General features: G+C 31.3%; 5 protein-coding genes across 6 annotated transcripts; 2 read left to right on the top strand and 3 right to left on the bottom strand.

Annotated features, from left to right (window-relative positions):
- Positions 1 to 20: 20 nt before the first annotated feature.
- LOC117156073 (uncharacterized) lies at positions 21 to 2,180 on the bottom strand. Its single transcript, XM_033332784.2, has one exon. It carries the CDS (start codon positions 1,246 to 1,248, stop codon positions 157 to 159), a length of 1,092 nt encoding a protein of 363 aa, XP_033188675.1. The 5' UTR covers positions 1,249 to 2,180; the 3' UTR covers positions 21 to 156.
- A 179-nt stretch (positions 2,181 to 2,359) lies between these two features.
- LOC117156075 (uncharacterized) lies at positions 2,360 to 6,294 on the top strand. 2 transcript variants are annotated; one of them, XR_013058318.1, is made up of 2 exons: positions 2,360 to 3,895; positions 6,206 to 6,294. XR_013058318.1 is itself a non-coding variant. In XM_033332787.2 (2 exons), exon 2 carries the CDS (start codon positions 3,130 to 3,132, stop codon positions 3,829 to 3,831), a length of 702 nt encoding a protein of 233 aa, XP_033188678.1. In that variant the 5' UTR covers positions 2,360 to 2,888; positions 2,970 to 3,129; the 3' UTR covers positions 3,832 to 3,895. The 2 variants fall into 2 exon arrangements, 1 of the variants encoding a protein (XP_033188678.1); XM_033332787.2 differs by lacking the exon at positions 6,206 to 6,294 and having other exon boundaries at positions 2,360 to 2,888; positions 2,970 to 3,895.
- On the bottom strand, positions 3,727 to 5,476 carry LOC117156072 (uncharacterized). Its single transcript, XM_076618384.1, has 5 exons — positions 5,227 to 5,476; positions 5,039 to 5,123; positions 4,750 to 4,964; positions 4,345 to 4,686; positions 3,727 to 4,264 (listed from the first exon to the last, which is right to left on the bottom strand). Exons 1-5 carry the CDS (start codon positions 5,344 to 5,346, stop codon positions 3,914 to 3,916), a joined length of 1,113 nt encoding a protein of 370 aa, XP_076474499.1. The 5' UTR covers positions 5,347 to 5,476; the 3' UTR covers positions 3,727 to 3,913.
- Positions 6,295 to 6,438: 144 nt separating the features above from the next.
- Positions 6,439 to 9,784, top strand: LOC117156076 (uncharacterized). The gene is made up of 6 exons (XM_033332788.2): positions 6,439 to 6,573; positions 8,033 to 8,105; positions 8,308 to 8,462; positions 8,547 to 8,603; positions 8,733 to 8,836; positions 8,949 to 9,784. The coding sequence occupies exons 1-6, from the start codon at positions 6,520 to 6,522 to the stop codon at positions 9,193 to 9,195; spliced, it is 690 nt and encodes a 229-aa protein (XP_033188679.1). The 5' UTR covers positions 6,439 to 6,519; the 3' UTR covers positions 9,196 to 9,784.
- On the bottom strand, positions 9,565 to 12,370 carry Spec2 (CDC42 small effector protein Spec2). Its single transcript, XM_033332790.2, has 4 exons — positions 12,081 to 12,370; positions 11,829 to 11,942; positions 11,176 to 11,458; positions 9,565 to 11,099 (listed from the first exon to the last, which is right to left on the bottom strand). Exons 3-4 carry the CDS (start codon positions 11,428 to 11,430, stop codon positions 11,091 to 11,093), a joined length of 264 nt encoding a protein of 87 aa, XP_033188681.1. The 5' UTR covers positions 11,431 to 11,458; positions 11,829 to 11,942; positions 12,081 to 12,370; the 3' UTR covers positions 9,565 to 11,090.
- Positions 12,371 to 14,680: the final 2,310 nt, after the last annotated feature.

The raw sequence follows: 14,680 nt of genomic DNA, 5'->3' as shown, positions 1-14,680 counted from the left end.
TTCAAATATTAAAATCCACATTGATATGTTTAAATTTTACTTTCAATTTTCATTTTAATTTATTACATATGTTTTTAAATACTTCACGTAACATAAAGATTCTCATTTTTTTAACAGAATAGAATAGAAAATTCATCATAATTCACCTTATACAAATTAACAACGATAAATTTTTCGCCTGTACGGATTCCTATACGACTGTTGATAAACTGACATGAGTCTCCAATGTTCTGGAAAATCGGCGTCTCTACATCCATTAACAACACTAAATGGAGGAGCTAAAGTATTGATGCAAGGAGACTTTCTAACAAAAGGCGTTTTTAGTTTCGATACCGCTGTCTTGCTTCCGCATTTTTGTTGATTGTTTTCAGCCTTTTCTGTACCCAATGCCAATCCGACGGCTGATTTAATCAATCTAGGATCTTCACGTGTATTTCTAGTCTGGTCTTTGCAGGCAACGCACTTCCTGAAATATCCTGCTGTTGGTCGTTCATCAACTTGAACCTGCTTTGAAATTTTTATTCCATTCAAGCCATTACAAAGACTATCACTGCAGCATTTCACACTTTTATAATCCCCTTTCTTATTTCCGTTTTTTGAGCAATCTAAATCTCCCTCTAATTTACAATGATATTGACGGCAAGTACAACCTTTCTCATTTCTCGAAATTCTAGAATGAGCGGTGGGTCTAGAAGTATGTTGGACAAGAGAAAATATAGCTGGCGCGAGTCCACCTTCTGACCCATCGATATGAGTAGATCTAGGTGGTTCATAAACTGGATTTATTGGAGTTTCCCAACAAATAGCTAGATCCATCTTCGTCTTGGGCTCCTTGCAGCCTAAAACTGGTCCATAATGCTTAGTCAAGCTCATGAAACGATCTTCAATTTCATGCTTACAACATTCACAGCATTTCTTCGACGAGATTCCATTACAACATTCTTCTGGTTTTACATCTTTGAAAACGGAGTCGTTGACTTTGTCAGGAAGGGGTTGATGTTCCAAATTCTCTGCATGAAGCTTCTTCGCTATAGCAAATTGATCGTAACAGGCTAATCGGTTCTCTGGCAGTGGTTCTGGAAGTTCTTCCTTAACGCATCTTTTTCTGGAAGCGTTTGGCACGTTCCTGTTCAATGAAGATATTCTTAAATTTCCCGAAACGTATCGTGGCTGGCAACATGCGTGGGCCTCGTCTTTCCAACTGATTAATTTTCCCGAACAGTGAGCGCAACACTTCTGAGTCTTCATATTTATCGGTCTTCATTTCCTCGTTCTTTTCGGATAAATCAATCCATAAAAGATATACAAATGGAACGTAATTTTTTAGACTGAAGATAAGTCCGACTAAATTATTTACTTGAAAAATATAAATAAAATGCTTCTTGAATTTTTTGTTAGATCTTGAAAATCTGATTTGCCAAGTGTATATCTGCCAGTTCCCGTGTCCAGCTTGAACCAATGACTGTAGGAATGCTACTTCCTACCTGAGAGTTAACGACGATGGTTGTTTGCTTGACAACGTGATAGCTCGATAATCACGATGCTCTACATATGTAGTTATACGAAGCTAATCTTAGGTCCAAATAATTTTAGAATTTATAGAATATCTCGAGAATGAATCTTTGAATGGGAGACGGGTTTAAGGATAATTAAGAAATTATTCAATTATATTATCTAATTACGATTTCTAGACATGAAACTATTTAAGTATTTTAAGCTTAGGATTTCCTAATAATTGTTTATGTCGATTCTTGGAAAGATGACGACCGTATAGATAGATTATTTTAAAATAAAACGTCTGAGTCGTCTGTATGTTAGATGGATTCACGCGACCAGAAAAGTTCTTTAAATCGTCTGTAATTCCTCGTATCGTTGCTCAATGTAGATGCGTACGTGTCTTTTAACAAATTCGTTGTGCTTCGAATCGGGAATCACCAGTTACGACGGGGAAATACGGTGAATCTGTTTTATATCGTTCATTACCCAGGATTACTGATTTGGAACTTTACCGTTTGTTACCGCGTACATCAAATATCATTCTTTTTCGACGAAATCAGTGAACATGAAAATATAATTTGAAAACTTGTTTTTATACGTATTTTTAAAATAGGATCCACGTACATTACTAACTTGAAATAATAAAGTTTGTATTATTGCTAGGATATTGTTAGAATTTTGTTTACATTTTACATTCTCGTGTTTCTCTGACTTCGCAAACAAAATTTACATATTATTTATAGCCGCACATCGATGATCTCGTAAGATCCCATTGGAGCAATGCCATTCCCCTTCTACTGCTGAAGTCTTGACATAAAACGTCAGAACGCGTCAGAACGCATCTTTAAATGTGGCTAGAAAAGCACGTGGTAGTTGCAGTTTACATGTAAACTCTAAACCATTTCTTTTTACTCGTCTACATACATAAATTGTTTAAAAAGGAAATTTAATATAGTCAAACAAATAACTACATGTGATATATTGTAGAAGCATATTGAAACTTAGCTATTTTCAATAAAAATAGAAGTGATCATTGATTTTATTCTACTTTCAACTTACTTCTAAGAATTGTTTGAAGACTCTACATAGCACAGCAAAGTGAATCGATCCAGCGTAAAGAAACAGTACAACTAAATGATTGGTATCAGTAAACAGTAGCCTTGAAACACAAATGGTAAATCCAAGGGAAATACGACGTATGACATCACAACAACGGACATGAATCAGCTTGTTCTCATCTAGTGAATGAACAGAAGCATTGTATTAAAACGTTTCAGTCAAGTTTAAAAGTGTTGCCAGTCGAAACCCTTGTGACACACGAAAACTTATTTAAACGAAAGAAACGCAACGCGAGATACAAGGAACGTACATCGTAGTGATATTCAAGAGAGGTAGATAGTATAAGCCACAGACTCTTGTGTTTGCAATACCAATTCGTATCTGATTTATTTTTTCCTGCTACATTCTAAAAGAAAAGAGCATTATCGGGAAACGAGGAAATCAAAAGAAAGAAGGTGCTTTTAGAACTTCCATGAAACTTGTTGGAGGTGATTATCTCTTCTCGTTGTTATTCGAAGAACGTTGAAGATATATTGACAGTGGTTGAACGAACGTATTTTCTGCAAGTTAAATATGGCTGAACCAAGAGATAAAAGTGATGAAATGATTATTTATATGGATAAGGTTGGTGATAAAGAACGATTGACAGAACCATTGACTTATAAACCTTTAGCACTAAAGACTATATCGCGTTCCGGTTCCATGCTCGAGACAGACAATACAAACAATCCACGACCGACGTCCGGCCCAGAAATCGATGACCTAGAACCGGCAGGAAGTTTTCCGACAGGATTTGGTCCTCGGATAGGAATTGATGACGGTCTCCTGCCAAGTGAACCAGAAATCCCAAGAACTCCATTTTTACCATCGCCATCTATGCCGCCTATTCAGCCGATACCTGACGTGAATATCTATCAACACAAGAAAACGCTCGCACAAGGAATGATGGATCTGGCTCTTTTGTCTGCTAATGCAAATCAGTTGCGTTATGTTTTACAAACTGACGGGGGGCATCCGTATTATTATCCATCATTGGTGCTAATAGGCAGCAGCCTAATATTACAAATTGCAGTGGGAATAGGGTTAATTTGGAATAGTAGATACGACGTTAATGATAATGCTCAAATGTGCAAGGCCAACCGGGCTAATAATTGGACAGTGATCGGTATATTTCTAGTAACAATTTTTAATGTCTTCATTTCGTCATTCGGCGTTGTTGATCAAGTATCAGTAATGCCTATAGTATCTAGGATTGATAGTGAAAGTGAAAATTAATAACGAATAACTGCGCGTATCATTATTTTATACCATAAATTTAAGATATTTAAATGATAAAAAGGTATTGATTTTTATTTTACTATAAAAATGAGACTTCAATACAGTGGGGGATTGACTGTAATATTTCTTTTAGTTTCTCAGAAAGTTCCTCTTTCCTTTTGTCTAAATCTTCTGTTTTTTTGGTCAGGTCACCAGAAATTTCCATTAGCCACCTTTCTATTTCTGTGTTATTACCTTGGACCTTTAATAAACGTGAAATGCATTTGGGTTCATAATCTTGAGAATTAATAGTTTCTTCTTTAGATGATAAAGTTTCAAGTTTTTCTTCAATCACAGAACATAACAAAGAAATAAACTTTGAAACTTCATTCCAATCTACACCTTCAAAGCTGGTGTTCAGTGATTTATTATGTTCTTGAACTACTGTTACCTGTAATTTTTATTACCGGTATTGTATTCTATTTTATAAGATAAAATGTGTGAATATAATATCAAATTTCTTCCATTTACCATCCATTCAAAAAATATATGTTTCTTTTTAGACCACTTCATATGTATATCTAGTAAACTAGCAATAGTTGATAATTCTTTTATATATTTTTTGTCTTCATTGGAAAGTGCATTTTTATTGGTAGTTGAGATACGTTTTACCAGTGCTGTCTCTGATACACTTAGATGTGGAAGACCACAAACTTCAACACTTGCAGTATGAATTTTGCTTATTAACTTAGCCTTCTCAGAAATCAGTTCAGATATCTCTTTTATATTATAATTTACTTTACCATTTAAGTACAATATATTATTTATCTGTGCACTGAATGTCTCTGGTATATTATACTGTGTTTCCTTCTTCTAAAGCATAATTAAGTTATAAATACCTTTTACTTGATATTTTCATTTAATTCAGTTAATTACCTGTTGTACGCTATTCAACCGTGAACATTCTCTTCCTAGCACACTATTAGACAGATTTATGTGAGTGATAACACTTAGAATATCTTGTGTTCCAAGAAGCCATGCAAATGCTAATAATAATGGTCTGTTATTTTTACTACTCTCGCTTAAAGCATAAAACTCTATTGCAGGGTACTGTAAATATGCAAAACACAATTTGGTAGCCCATATTGTATCTAAAAGAAAGATTAATCTTGTAAATACTAGCATCAATTAAAAAGTTCTGAAAGAAAGAACTAACAAAAGTTACCATATTTTTGAAAATCAATTTTAATTTGTTTTTCTTTTACAGCATAATAGCTTAAGACATTCAGTGCTGTCCAAAACGTTCTAGTCTAATACAGAAAAGATTATATATTAGAAATCCTTATTTCATAGATGTTAAAACGTGTAGCGTTATACATAGAAAGGTTATGTGATATCGTGCATAATACTCACGACATTTTCTGCCGTGCTATTAAACTTTGCCAGCCTAAAATATTCAGGTTTCATCACGATGTTGATTGAGAAATTTAAATGCTGACATAATAGAGACAAAACACTCTTTATATCAGACATTATTGTAATTTAAATTGAGCTAATATTTCACCTTGATTTCACGCGCGTTTTTTATACTGCCAAACCGTTCCAAAAACCGTTTCATCTATTCAAATAAATTCAGTTTCAATGAAAGCTAATTTTCTTTGTTACATAGAATTCTAATATATCTTAAAATTTCGCTGTTATTTAAACGTTTCAGTGAAATTTCATGCTTTGCATTTATAATTCTTGAAATATACGGTTATTACGGCTATTACGGCTATATACGGCTATATACGGCTACGAAATGACCGGCTAGTATTTGGGGCTTTAAGAAAACAAAGAAAACGGTTTCCCAGGTATCGACGGATATCAGGTATTTTTGATCCCTAACGGCAAATATAAGTACCTTCCGACTTAAATTTAGACGGTAATAAATATGAACATTAGGTAGGCTCAGGTTAAAATACGGCATTTCATTTTACACTAACAGTTACTATTTGTTCTGGTTTATTTATATACACCTAATTATTTTTTTTTCGAAGTTTCTTATCCTTTACTTATTTCTAAACCATTTATCCTAACTTATATTTATTCTGATTAATTCTTCAAGTACCATCAAAACTTGCATGTATACAGCAAAATCTCAGTAGTATTGTTTATTAACGATAGATATTTTATTTTAATGGAAAGTAAAAAGAGAAAATCAATATTAACATTCAAACAAAGATATTAATTTAGCGCACGATAAGAATGAAAGCATAGAATATGAAAGAAATGAAATATAAAGAAAAATATATACGAATATATATGAATGAACGGTAAAGAAAAATATATACAATGAAACGGATTGTATACCTGATGTTACTGTTATACAAATATCTATGATGCATCGCAGATGTCTCTTGTCCCATTACCTGGAGTACTAATTGTAAGAAACTACAATTACAAGCCATTGCCGTGACTGTGACTAAAACTCTACCTGGTACGCAAGGAACAGGTCAATTGTGTACGATCAGTCGAACGTATAAGATCGCCGAGTAATCAGCCGAAGTTTCAGTCTTGTTGTCGAAGTCGCCGTAGACGCGTGTGATCTTTGCCCTACGAACAGTTGGCGAACAAAATCAATAAACAAATACAGTGTTTCTAAATATTTTCCGAATAAAACAGTGCAAATTTTGTGACTTATTAAATATTAAAAGTATTAGAAAGATGACCTCGAAAATCTTCATACTTACTGAACTTTGTTTTTTAATAACGCTACTGGTAAGAAATCAGTTTTTTTTTTAGATACATGTATACTGTGATAGAAATGTGGATATAGCTTTGAGTAGTTTAGATTATCTAAATATTAAGACCAAAATTATTATTCACGGGTATTTCGTGGCCGCGAACTACTTGTTGAAATAATAACTGATTTCATTTTGTAAACGATGAACGTTCAGTTTTAATTTTCCTTTCGTAGTTAATAGGATTAAATTATGCTGTAAATAATAATCCATCCGCAATATCTAAAAGAGATTATTTAGTCAGAAAAAAGTTACTGTAAGAGATAAATCAAAATATAATCATCTTGTGTAGAATTATTCTTTTTTTGAATGTTAAATTCATTGTAAAACATTTGAAATTAACATTTACTATATTTACGTAATTCGTGGTTTGTTGTCGTGTAACAGAATCTTAGTAGTCAAGATAAACTTAGATGAAGTTAAATTATATCAGCCTTCTGTTACTTCTGAGCTGATGAACCGTGATAAAAGAGTATCTTTCTAAGAAATAATATATCTCTCTATCTTTATTTAATATTTAGTACATTTATTTATAAATTAGCTATAGAGAATGAGATTAGAGAAAAAGATGTAAAGACATTAATTTTAATTTGTATATATTTGTCATAAATATTTAATATCTTTTTAATTCGACGTTTACAATTCACGAAATTTGATAACATAATATTTGTTATAGGAGTAATATATTTTCTTACCATTCAACACTTACTTTTTGAATATAATAAATTATCATATTTCTTGGAGCCTGTTTAAGAATAATCCATGCCGAATAAACTGGTGAATACCGGTATAAAATTAAATATTAATTTGTCTAGATAAGTTCTTAACATCGCCGGTGTATTTTTTTTAATTTCTCGACGTTTCGTTATTATTGAAAGTTCAAGTTCATTAAAAGTATCAATCCTGCTATTGCTCATTCATTTATGAAACTACATCTTTTATCTCTTTTTTAATTTCTTTAAATGTTGTCACTTTATTGATGTAATTTGCATCGGGTCTGTGAAAGCCTTTACATAAATTCTGTACATATTGAGAAATATATAATCGAAGCATTATTGATTACGACTCATTTATTCGATCTTGAAATGTCTTATTTAATAAGGAAAGAACAAAAAGATACAAAAGCTAAGATAAAAAACAGAGAGATAGTGTAATCTACAAGGAAAAGATTTTCTTATTCCTGGAATTCGTTAATCAAGTATAAGAGTAAATAAAAGTTTATATGGTTAACATTGATAAAAATAATAATATAATAAGTAATACTATTTTAAGAAATAATGAAACTTTTAAGAGCATAACATTTTCCTGATAAGGCATTTATCACGATGCGTCTGTAATTTCAATTAATTTTACTGAAACACGCAATACTTATATTATTTTTAGAAGATGATTGTTGAACTTAACTATCTTTTTACATTTATTGTTACTTTTTACAGATGCCACAAAATATTTTCGTGCAATCAAAAGACATTCGCCAAAGTACTATTAAATTGGCAAATCGACACAAAGGTATGATTGTAAACCATAATTGGCGACAATTTTAAAATAATGACTTTTGAGAAAATGTTGAAAAGCATGTATATACTGAAAGCATAAAGTAGTCATCCAGTAGTTAATCATATTATTATAATTGAAGAAATTAATGTTTAATCTTTAGTAAATTATATTTTTTATATTTTATTAAATCATTCATAACGTGGCATGCTATTAGATGACACGATTATATTTCCTGGAGAAAAGAGACACGTGCCCCCCGCTTGCAAAGGATCCACTTATTGTGAGAACGTAGACTCTTATCCCGAAGATATAGTGAATAGGGCGCTTCGAATAAACGAAAGCATTAAATATCTTTCTAGTGTAGATGGAGTAAGTACAATGCAATATTTTTCAATACTCAAAGACCTTTTAAACAATTTTTGAACTGTTGTAACAAATTTTGTACGATTTTAGGTTGATATAGGACAGAGGCTCATGCCAAACGATGAACTATCCCTTTGCGTAGCTGATGTAAGTACTTATGTATAAACAATAAAAAATATGTCACCTTTTTTTGTTATAAAAATGAATATAATACGATTGAATATAAAAATGGTAAACTTTTCATTTCTACTATTTCTAATTTCATTACTATTCAAGGAGCAAATTATATTTCCTCAATCAGCGGAGAACAAAGACAATGAATGGAAATTCATCGCGAATCAAAAAAATTTCAAACAGGGCATACGGATTGAGAAGTGTAGGTAAGTATACCGTAAAATATCACAATAGACTTATTTTCTACAATTTTCTAAAAGATATACAAATGTTATATTTTACAAGAAAATAGTATAAATATTTTTGTATGGTTTACAGAACGGAGGGCGCCAGCTGTAGCGTGATAAGTGGACTTGCTGCAGGTTACGAAACAAGTTGCAAGCAAAAATTCATTTTTAGAGAATTGTTATCAATATCGGAAAACGGTAGTGTTGCTCCAGATATTTTCCGATTCCCAGCGAGTTGTTGCTGTTTTGCAACACTCACTGGAAATCTACTTACAAGAATGGGTATAGGGCAGCAAAGTCAAATTACATCTACTACAGCACCTATTAAAAATAGATGAATAAATTGAAAAATATTTTACTATACAGTTTTGACATAATATGCATAGGTATATAAATACATATACATATATACATATATATATACATATATATATATGTATATATGTGTGTGAATATGTAAAGAAAATATAAAACAACTCATGTAAGATAAGTTTATCAGCTTATTGTTAGCTGTTGGATCTAAACTTATAAGAAATTAAAATACTCGTAGGCATTTTTCCGATCATCCATATTTTATGGATATTCGAATACTAATTTAGAAGAACAGCGTATTGACACATGTACATATCTAAACATTTAAAGTACAATTTATCTAAATGTGTTTATACTTCCTTTCTTATAATTATACATTTTTTACAATTCCAAAAATTTTTGTAGTAGGAATAAAACGACTTTATATCATGTGATACTATTTGATATGTTAGTGACATTGATAATGTGATTCTTAGTTTAAGAATATTGTTTCTCATATACTCATTCACCAGCTATATCTTACATAAAACAAAGATTATAATGTTTATATTTGTTATGAAAAATATGTAATATAAACAAGATGAAACAATATACTCCACAAAAACATATGGAAAATATATGTATATTTACATCCAAAGGATCCACTTTGTTCTAATTTGTCAATACGCGAGTTTATTCTTACACATTAAATACAGTACTTACAATTTTATTCTATTCATTATTTTTTCGCAAAATTTTCTACAAGTGATCCAATGTTTATACATTATGAATTAAACATTCTTTTTACCTAAATTTCGAAGACATAAATAATTCGTGATGCACAGAGGATAAAGATATTCAAGAAATTACATGTACGTTTAAATTAAGAATATTTTTCTGAGTTATCTAGCAAATTTATAGATCTACATTGGTCATTGGGAGAATTTCTTTAAAACCCCCTGTTTCCTTTTCTTTCACATTGGTTCATGGTTATATCCTCGACAGATCACAATTTGTAATTTTAAAATATAACAAACAATGATTAGCATAATTCATGAGATTTAATAGAATGATTATAGACTAGGCAAATACATATAAATCATTTTCTCAATTTTTGACACATCTACGTTCCGAAAATTACCTAATATAGGTTTATACACCCTATTCAAGGATGAATACAGAAGTAGGAAAAATGGGCCGTGCTTTGTGAACATGAACGTTCACCATATATACGCTAAAAATATCTATCGATTAGTCAGCACAGGTGAGCTATGCAGAATACATTCTTTTCTTTTTACAAAAACACTACCTAGTAACACGGAGTACTTATATTCGCACTTGCAATTATAAGAACAGTATCTAATACTTATTAATGAGAAATCTACTACTATAAAAGTTCTTCTCATATCCAAAAAACAAGTAAATATGATTAACATGTAATATAACAGTTATTATGTTATTACATTACCATTTACATTAACAAACATCGATCTCTTTTAATGGAAGTATAATTGTAAGTAAAAAATGCACCTGGAAGAAGTTGTGTACAATATGGCAGTTTCTGTTTCTATTAGGTATCCAGTCTTTACTATGTATAAAATTGGAGATTCAAATAGCATGAAAGTCAAATACTTATTTACAATTAAAATGTTAATTTCAATTGCGAAATTATCTCTGTATGAATGAGAGTAACTTTTAGTGTAATATACTTAAGATACATCAAAAAATAAAAATGATTTACATTGTGTGTTTACAAAGCTTTTGTTTGTGTTAATCTTAAACATATTCAAAGTATTTTTTTTGAGCATATTCTGAAAATGCAATGTAACGGCATGTATGTCCACCCTCATACAAAGATTATAAATGTTAAAAATTAGTCATTTTTTTTAGTCATGTCAGAAGATTATTTGCAGAACAATCTGAAATTGCTTTATAATTGTTTTCAACATGCCTGAAATGAAAATAATTGATATTTTGTTAAAAACTTATACTTTGTTATAGTATTTTAATGCATATTCCTGATGTACCTTGACACTGTATGCATTGTCATAGCCTCCTTTCATTTGCATTTGTGCCTGAATATTTGACAATTGTGCATTGCTCATATCGAGATCTCCACTACTAATATGTCCAGTATGCCTAAAGTTTGTAGGTACTCCTATCATGCTACGATCTATCCTTAATCTCTGATGTGACCTCTGTCTTCCATTCCGTGTCCTTGGTCCTTGTTGCATCAAACAACAGGTAAAGCACTGTACCCAAAGTTCTCCACTGCCAGCCATTATTTGCTTCAATTACGTGTTTTGAAATCTAAGACATATTTTGAAAAATACAAATAAATATGTGTATTATAAATATATATGTGTATACATATAAAAATATACATTATGAATATGTAGTTAGCATATAAAAATTTTCTTATTGCATATATACAAACAATTATATATATATATTTGAATAAGTCTGGAAACAAATAATTAACATTAAAATTATAAATTAAAATTTAGATCAAATAATTATCAAACAATACAATGTAAAATTTAATTTCTGCTTTTTTCTAAAAATGGTTATTATTTGAAACAATTTTTATGAATCAAATTGATAAATTGTCTTTATCGTTATGCGAATGAGTCAGACAAAAACGAAAGAGTATAGATTAATAAGAAGTTCGTGCACTTACAAAGTCGTCAAGTAATCGTACTGTCGTTCGGTCTAACCTTCGTGATGGCTCGAGACTCAAAGGCAGAGAGAAGCAAAACAAACATTCCCTTTTGATCGATGAGTTTACATGTGTCTGCAAAGGACATTGAGGCTATTTGTACATTTATACGACATAAACATAAATTAAGACCTATGGAACAATGTTAAGGATTTGCGTGAGGAATAAACACTTGACTCCGTGGGAGAACAAAGAGTAACGAATAAGACGTACCGGTTTATAAGATGTAGACTTTTGTATTAATTTCCACAAGGCACGTAGATCTGCGTCCTTCTTTCCACTTCTAATCAATTCATGGAACTATCCTAAGAGGATTGTTTTTCACTACATGTTTTATTAACATATTTCGAAGAGGTCCTAACAGCAATTACTTTATCGGTCCTTTTTCTAAAATAATCCAAATGATGTTCAAAACAATTTCGGGTTGGTAAAATATAAAATACGAATTTCAATGTGATCAACGGTGGTATAGTGAATTATACTATACCACAGAGGAAATAAGAGTGGTTACGCTTATGATTCTGGTTGTTCTCGGATTAGTGCTGCACCATGCGGCCAAGTGTTGAGTTCAATTAAAGTTAGCACGCACAAGAACCTTTATAATTAGAGATCTGCTCTGTTTGGTTGCAATTTAGCATATATAAGAACCTATCTATTTAAGCTTAAAGTTAGGGATCTGCCTTGTTTGGTTACACACTAGCATAGACAAGAACCTATTGAGTTCCACGCTACAAGAACCTATTTAATTGTACAGTTTTACTGAAAAGTTCATATCTACTTTTCTATCTGAGATAGACAAGTATGAAAATAACAAAATCATTATTACTCATAGCAATATTATATATGTAAATACTTTACATAACAAATAGCCTAAAAATACCAAACTTTAATATTGCATAATTTTTTAACCAGTACAATGGATTCCTGAACTTCAAATCCTAATTCGAAGACTAAATAATTATATGAAGAAAAAAGGGTGTACTTTTAACCCTACTTTATATGTATCATCGTTCAAAGATATAGTAAACAATTAATTTCTCTTTCTTAGGAAACTTAGAATTAGTTTCATTATTGCGCGATTTTGTCATTTTCATACTTGTCTATCTCGGATAGAAAAATTGATATGAACTTTTCCGTAGAACCGTACAATTAAATAGGCTCTTGTAGCGTGGTACTCAATAGGTTCTTGTCTATGCTAATGTGCAACAAGTTAGGACAAATCCCTAACTTTATAGGTTTTTGTGCATGGTAACTTTAGTTGAATTCAGCACATCGTCGCATGGTGCAGCACTAGTTCGGGGATACCAGCTCCATAAGCGTGAGCACTCTCAATTTCTCTCTGATATGGCGTCACATTAGCGAGGTGCTGCCATCTGTTGGATTCCGACTGAAATCAAGAAGAAGTAATAGGAATATAGAACGTACAAGTAGGAATCAGCAACGAAGAGCGCGACAAGGAGAGAAATATTGTGCCACAAGGACAGATATATTTCTCCGTCTGATCTATGCGCTTTTCGCATCGTATAATAAAGATTGAATACCAAAATACTTTCGCATATAGTTTTGAAAAAGGATTTTCGCTTAAATGATTAATTATTAATTGTTATTGTACGACGTTTCATTATTGCATAGTACCGATGCCATAAACTTTTACATAATTTACATTATACCTAATTAATTTATGAACTTTCTTGCATGGAATATAAGGTACATGGGATCTAAGGAAATTTCTATAATTACATAGAATATTAATTAACTTTCGCAAAGTTTAACATTAATAAAAATATCATTAATATTAATAAAAACTTGTAGATATATATCGCACTCGTTGCTCGACATTTTATGCAATAATTTCTAATAAATAATTAGTTAAACAAAAATTCTTCTTCAATAGTATGTGCGAGAATCGTCAAGGATCTAATCTTTGTTATAAGATTCCAAAAGTGTACGAATTTCTCCCAGAGAAAAAGTAAATAATTAATGTTGCATTGATTAGACGGAGAAATATGTCTATCCTTCTCACCCTCAAATATTGCCCTCCTTGTCGCACTTTCAGCAACCTCCTTACGCATTCTACGTTCCTATTACAATTTTTTAATTTCAATCGAAGTTCAATAAATGGCAACAGTAATTCTTAGCTACAGAAAAGGACGGCGCAATTGCGCGAGAAGGATAGATAGATAGATAGATATCTGGCGTTTCAAACCAAAGGATATTAATTAATACGTAATTCGATATTTGGCATACATCCCTATACTCTTGGAATTGTTTTACAAAGATCAGAGATTCCGGACAACTTGCAGGCAAAATTTCCGTTCATTCTTATTACGGAACAGTTAATTGGAACGATAACTCCGGACATTATCTATTCTTATAAGATCTTTCGTTCATATTCAACGTTAATACTCGGAACCCTCAACTCAAATGGAGAAGAATTTATATTATTAATTCGATTTATAATAACTTGTCGGAAGATACACAAAGATATTTAAAGATTTTTCGAAGATTTAAACAGTATCTTAAGGATTTTCTCTTTAATTCTGTTTATAACCTAACTTTTACTATCCTTCGTAATGTCTTATAACAATGTATACATTTTCTAAACTTAACCTCACACATATGCCATCGTTCGGAAATAATTTATCAAAGTACGTTTCACGGGAATCTATTATTTTCTTCCTAATGCACGTAAGACGATACGAAGCGTTGCAGCTTCTAGTTACAATTTGTCTATCATTAGGTAATCGACGCAGAGATACGAGATATTTTATATGAGAGATGCGATGATAAAGAAAGTACACGAACAATACAGA

This window comes from Bombus vancouverensis, chromosome 5 (assembly GCF_051014615.1).
Source record: "Bombus vancouverensis nearcticus chromosome 5, iyBomVanc1_principal, whole genome shotgun sequence".
Taxonomy (NCBI): domain Eukaryota; kingdom Metazoa; phylum Arthropoda; class Insecta; order Hymenoptera; family Apidae; genus Bombus; species Bombus vancouverensis.
Note: the sequence above shows the minus strand (reverse complement) of the source record. Positions and strands in the feature narration are given on the sequence as shown.

Bases quoted from the DNA above. Each gene is read 5' to 3' on its own strand.
- LOC117156073 (XM_033332784.2), bottom strand. From the start codon at position 1,248: ATGAAGACTCAGAAGTGTTGCGCTCACTGTTCGGGAAAATTAATCAGT.
- LOC117156075 (XM_033332787.2), top strand. From the start codon at position 3,130: ATGGCTGAACCAAGAGATAAAAGTGATGAAATGATTATTTATATGGAT.
- LOC117156072 (XM_076618384.1), bottom strand. From the start codon at position 5,346: ATGTCTGATATAAAGAGTGTTTTGTCTCTATTATGTCAGCATTTAAAT. The intron at 5,124-5,226 runs GTGAGTATTATG...TTTCTGTATTAG, and splicing joins ATAGCACGGCAGAAAATGTC to ACTAGAACGTTTTGGACAGC. The intron at 4,965-5,038 runs GTAACTTTTGTT...TCTTTCTTTTAG, and splicing joins AATTGATTTTCAAAAATATG to ATACAATATGGGCTACCAAA.
- LOC117156076 (XM_033332788.2), top strand. From the start codon at position 6,520: ATGACCTCGAAAATCTTCATACTTACTGAACTTTGTTTTTTAATAACG. The intron at 6,574-8,032 runs GTAAGAAATCAG...TACTTTTTACAG, and splicing joins GTTTTTTAATAACGCTACTG to ATGCCACAAAATATTTTCGT. The intron at 8,106-8,307 runs GTATGATTGTAA...GCATGCTATTAG, and splicing joins ATTGGCAAATCGACACAAAG to ATGACACGATTATATTTCCT.
- Spec2 (XM_033332790.2), bottom strand. From the start codon at position 11,430: ATGGCTGGCAGTGGAGAACTTTGGGTACAGTGCTTTACCTGTTGTTTG.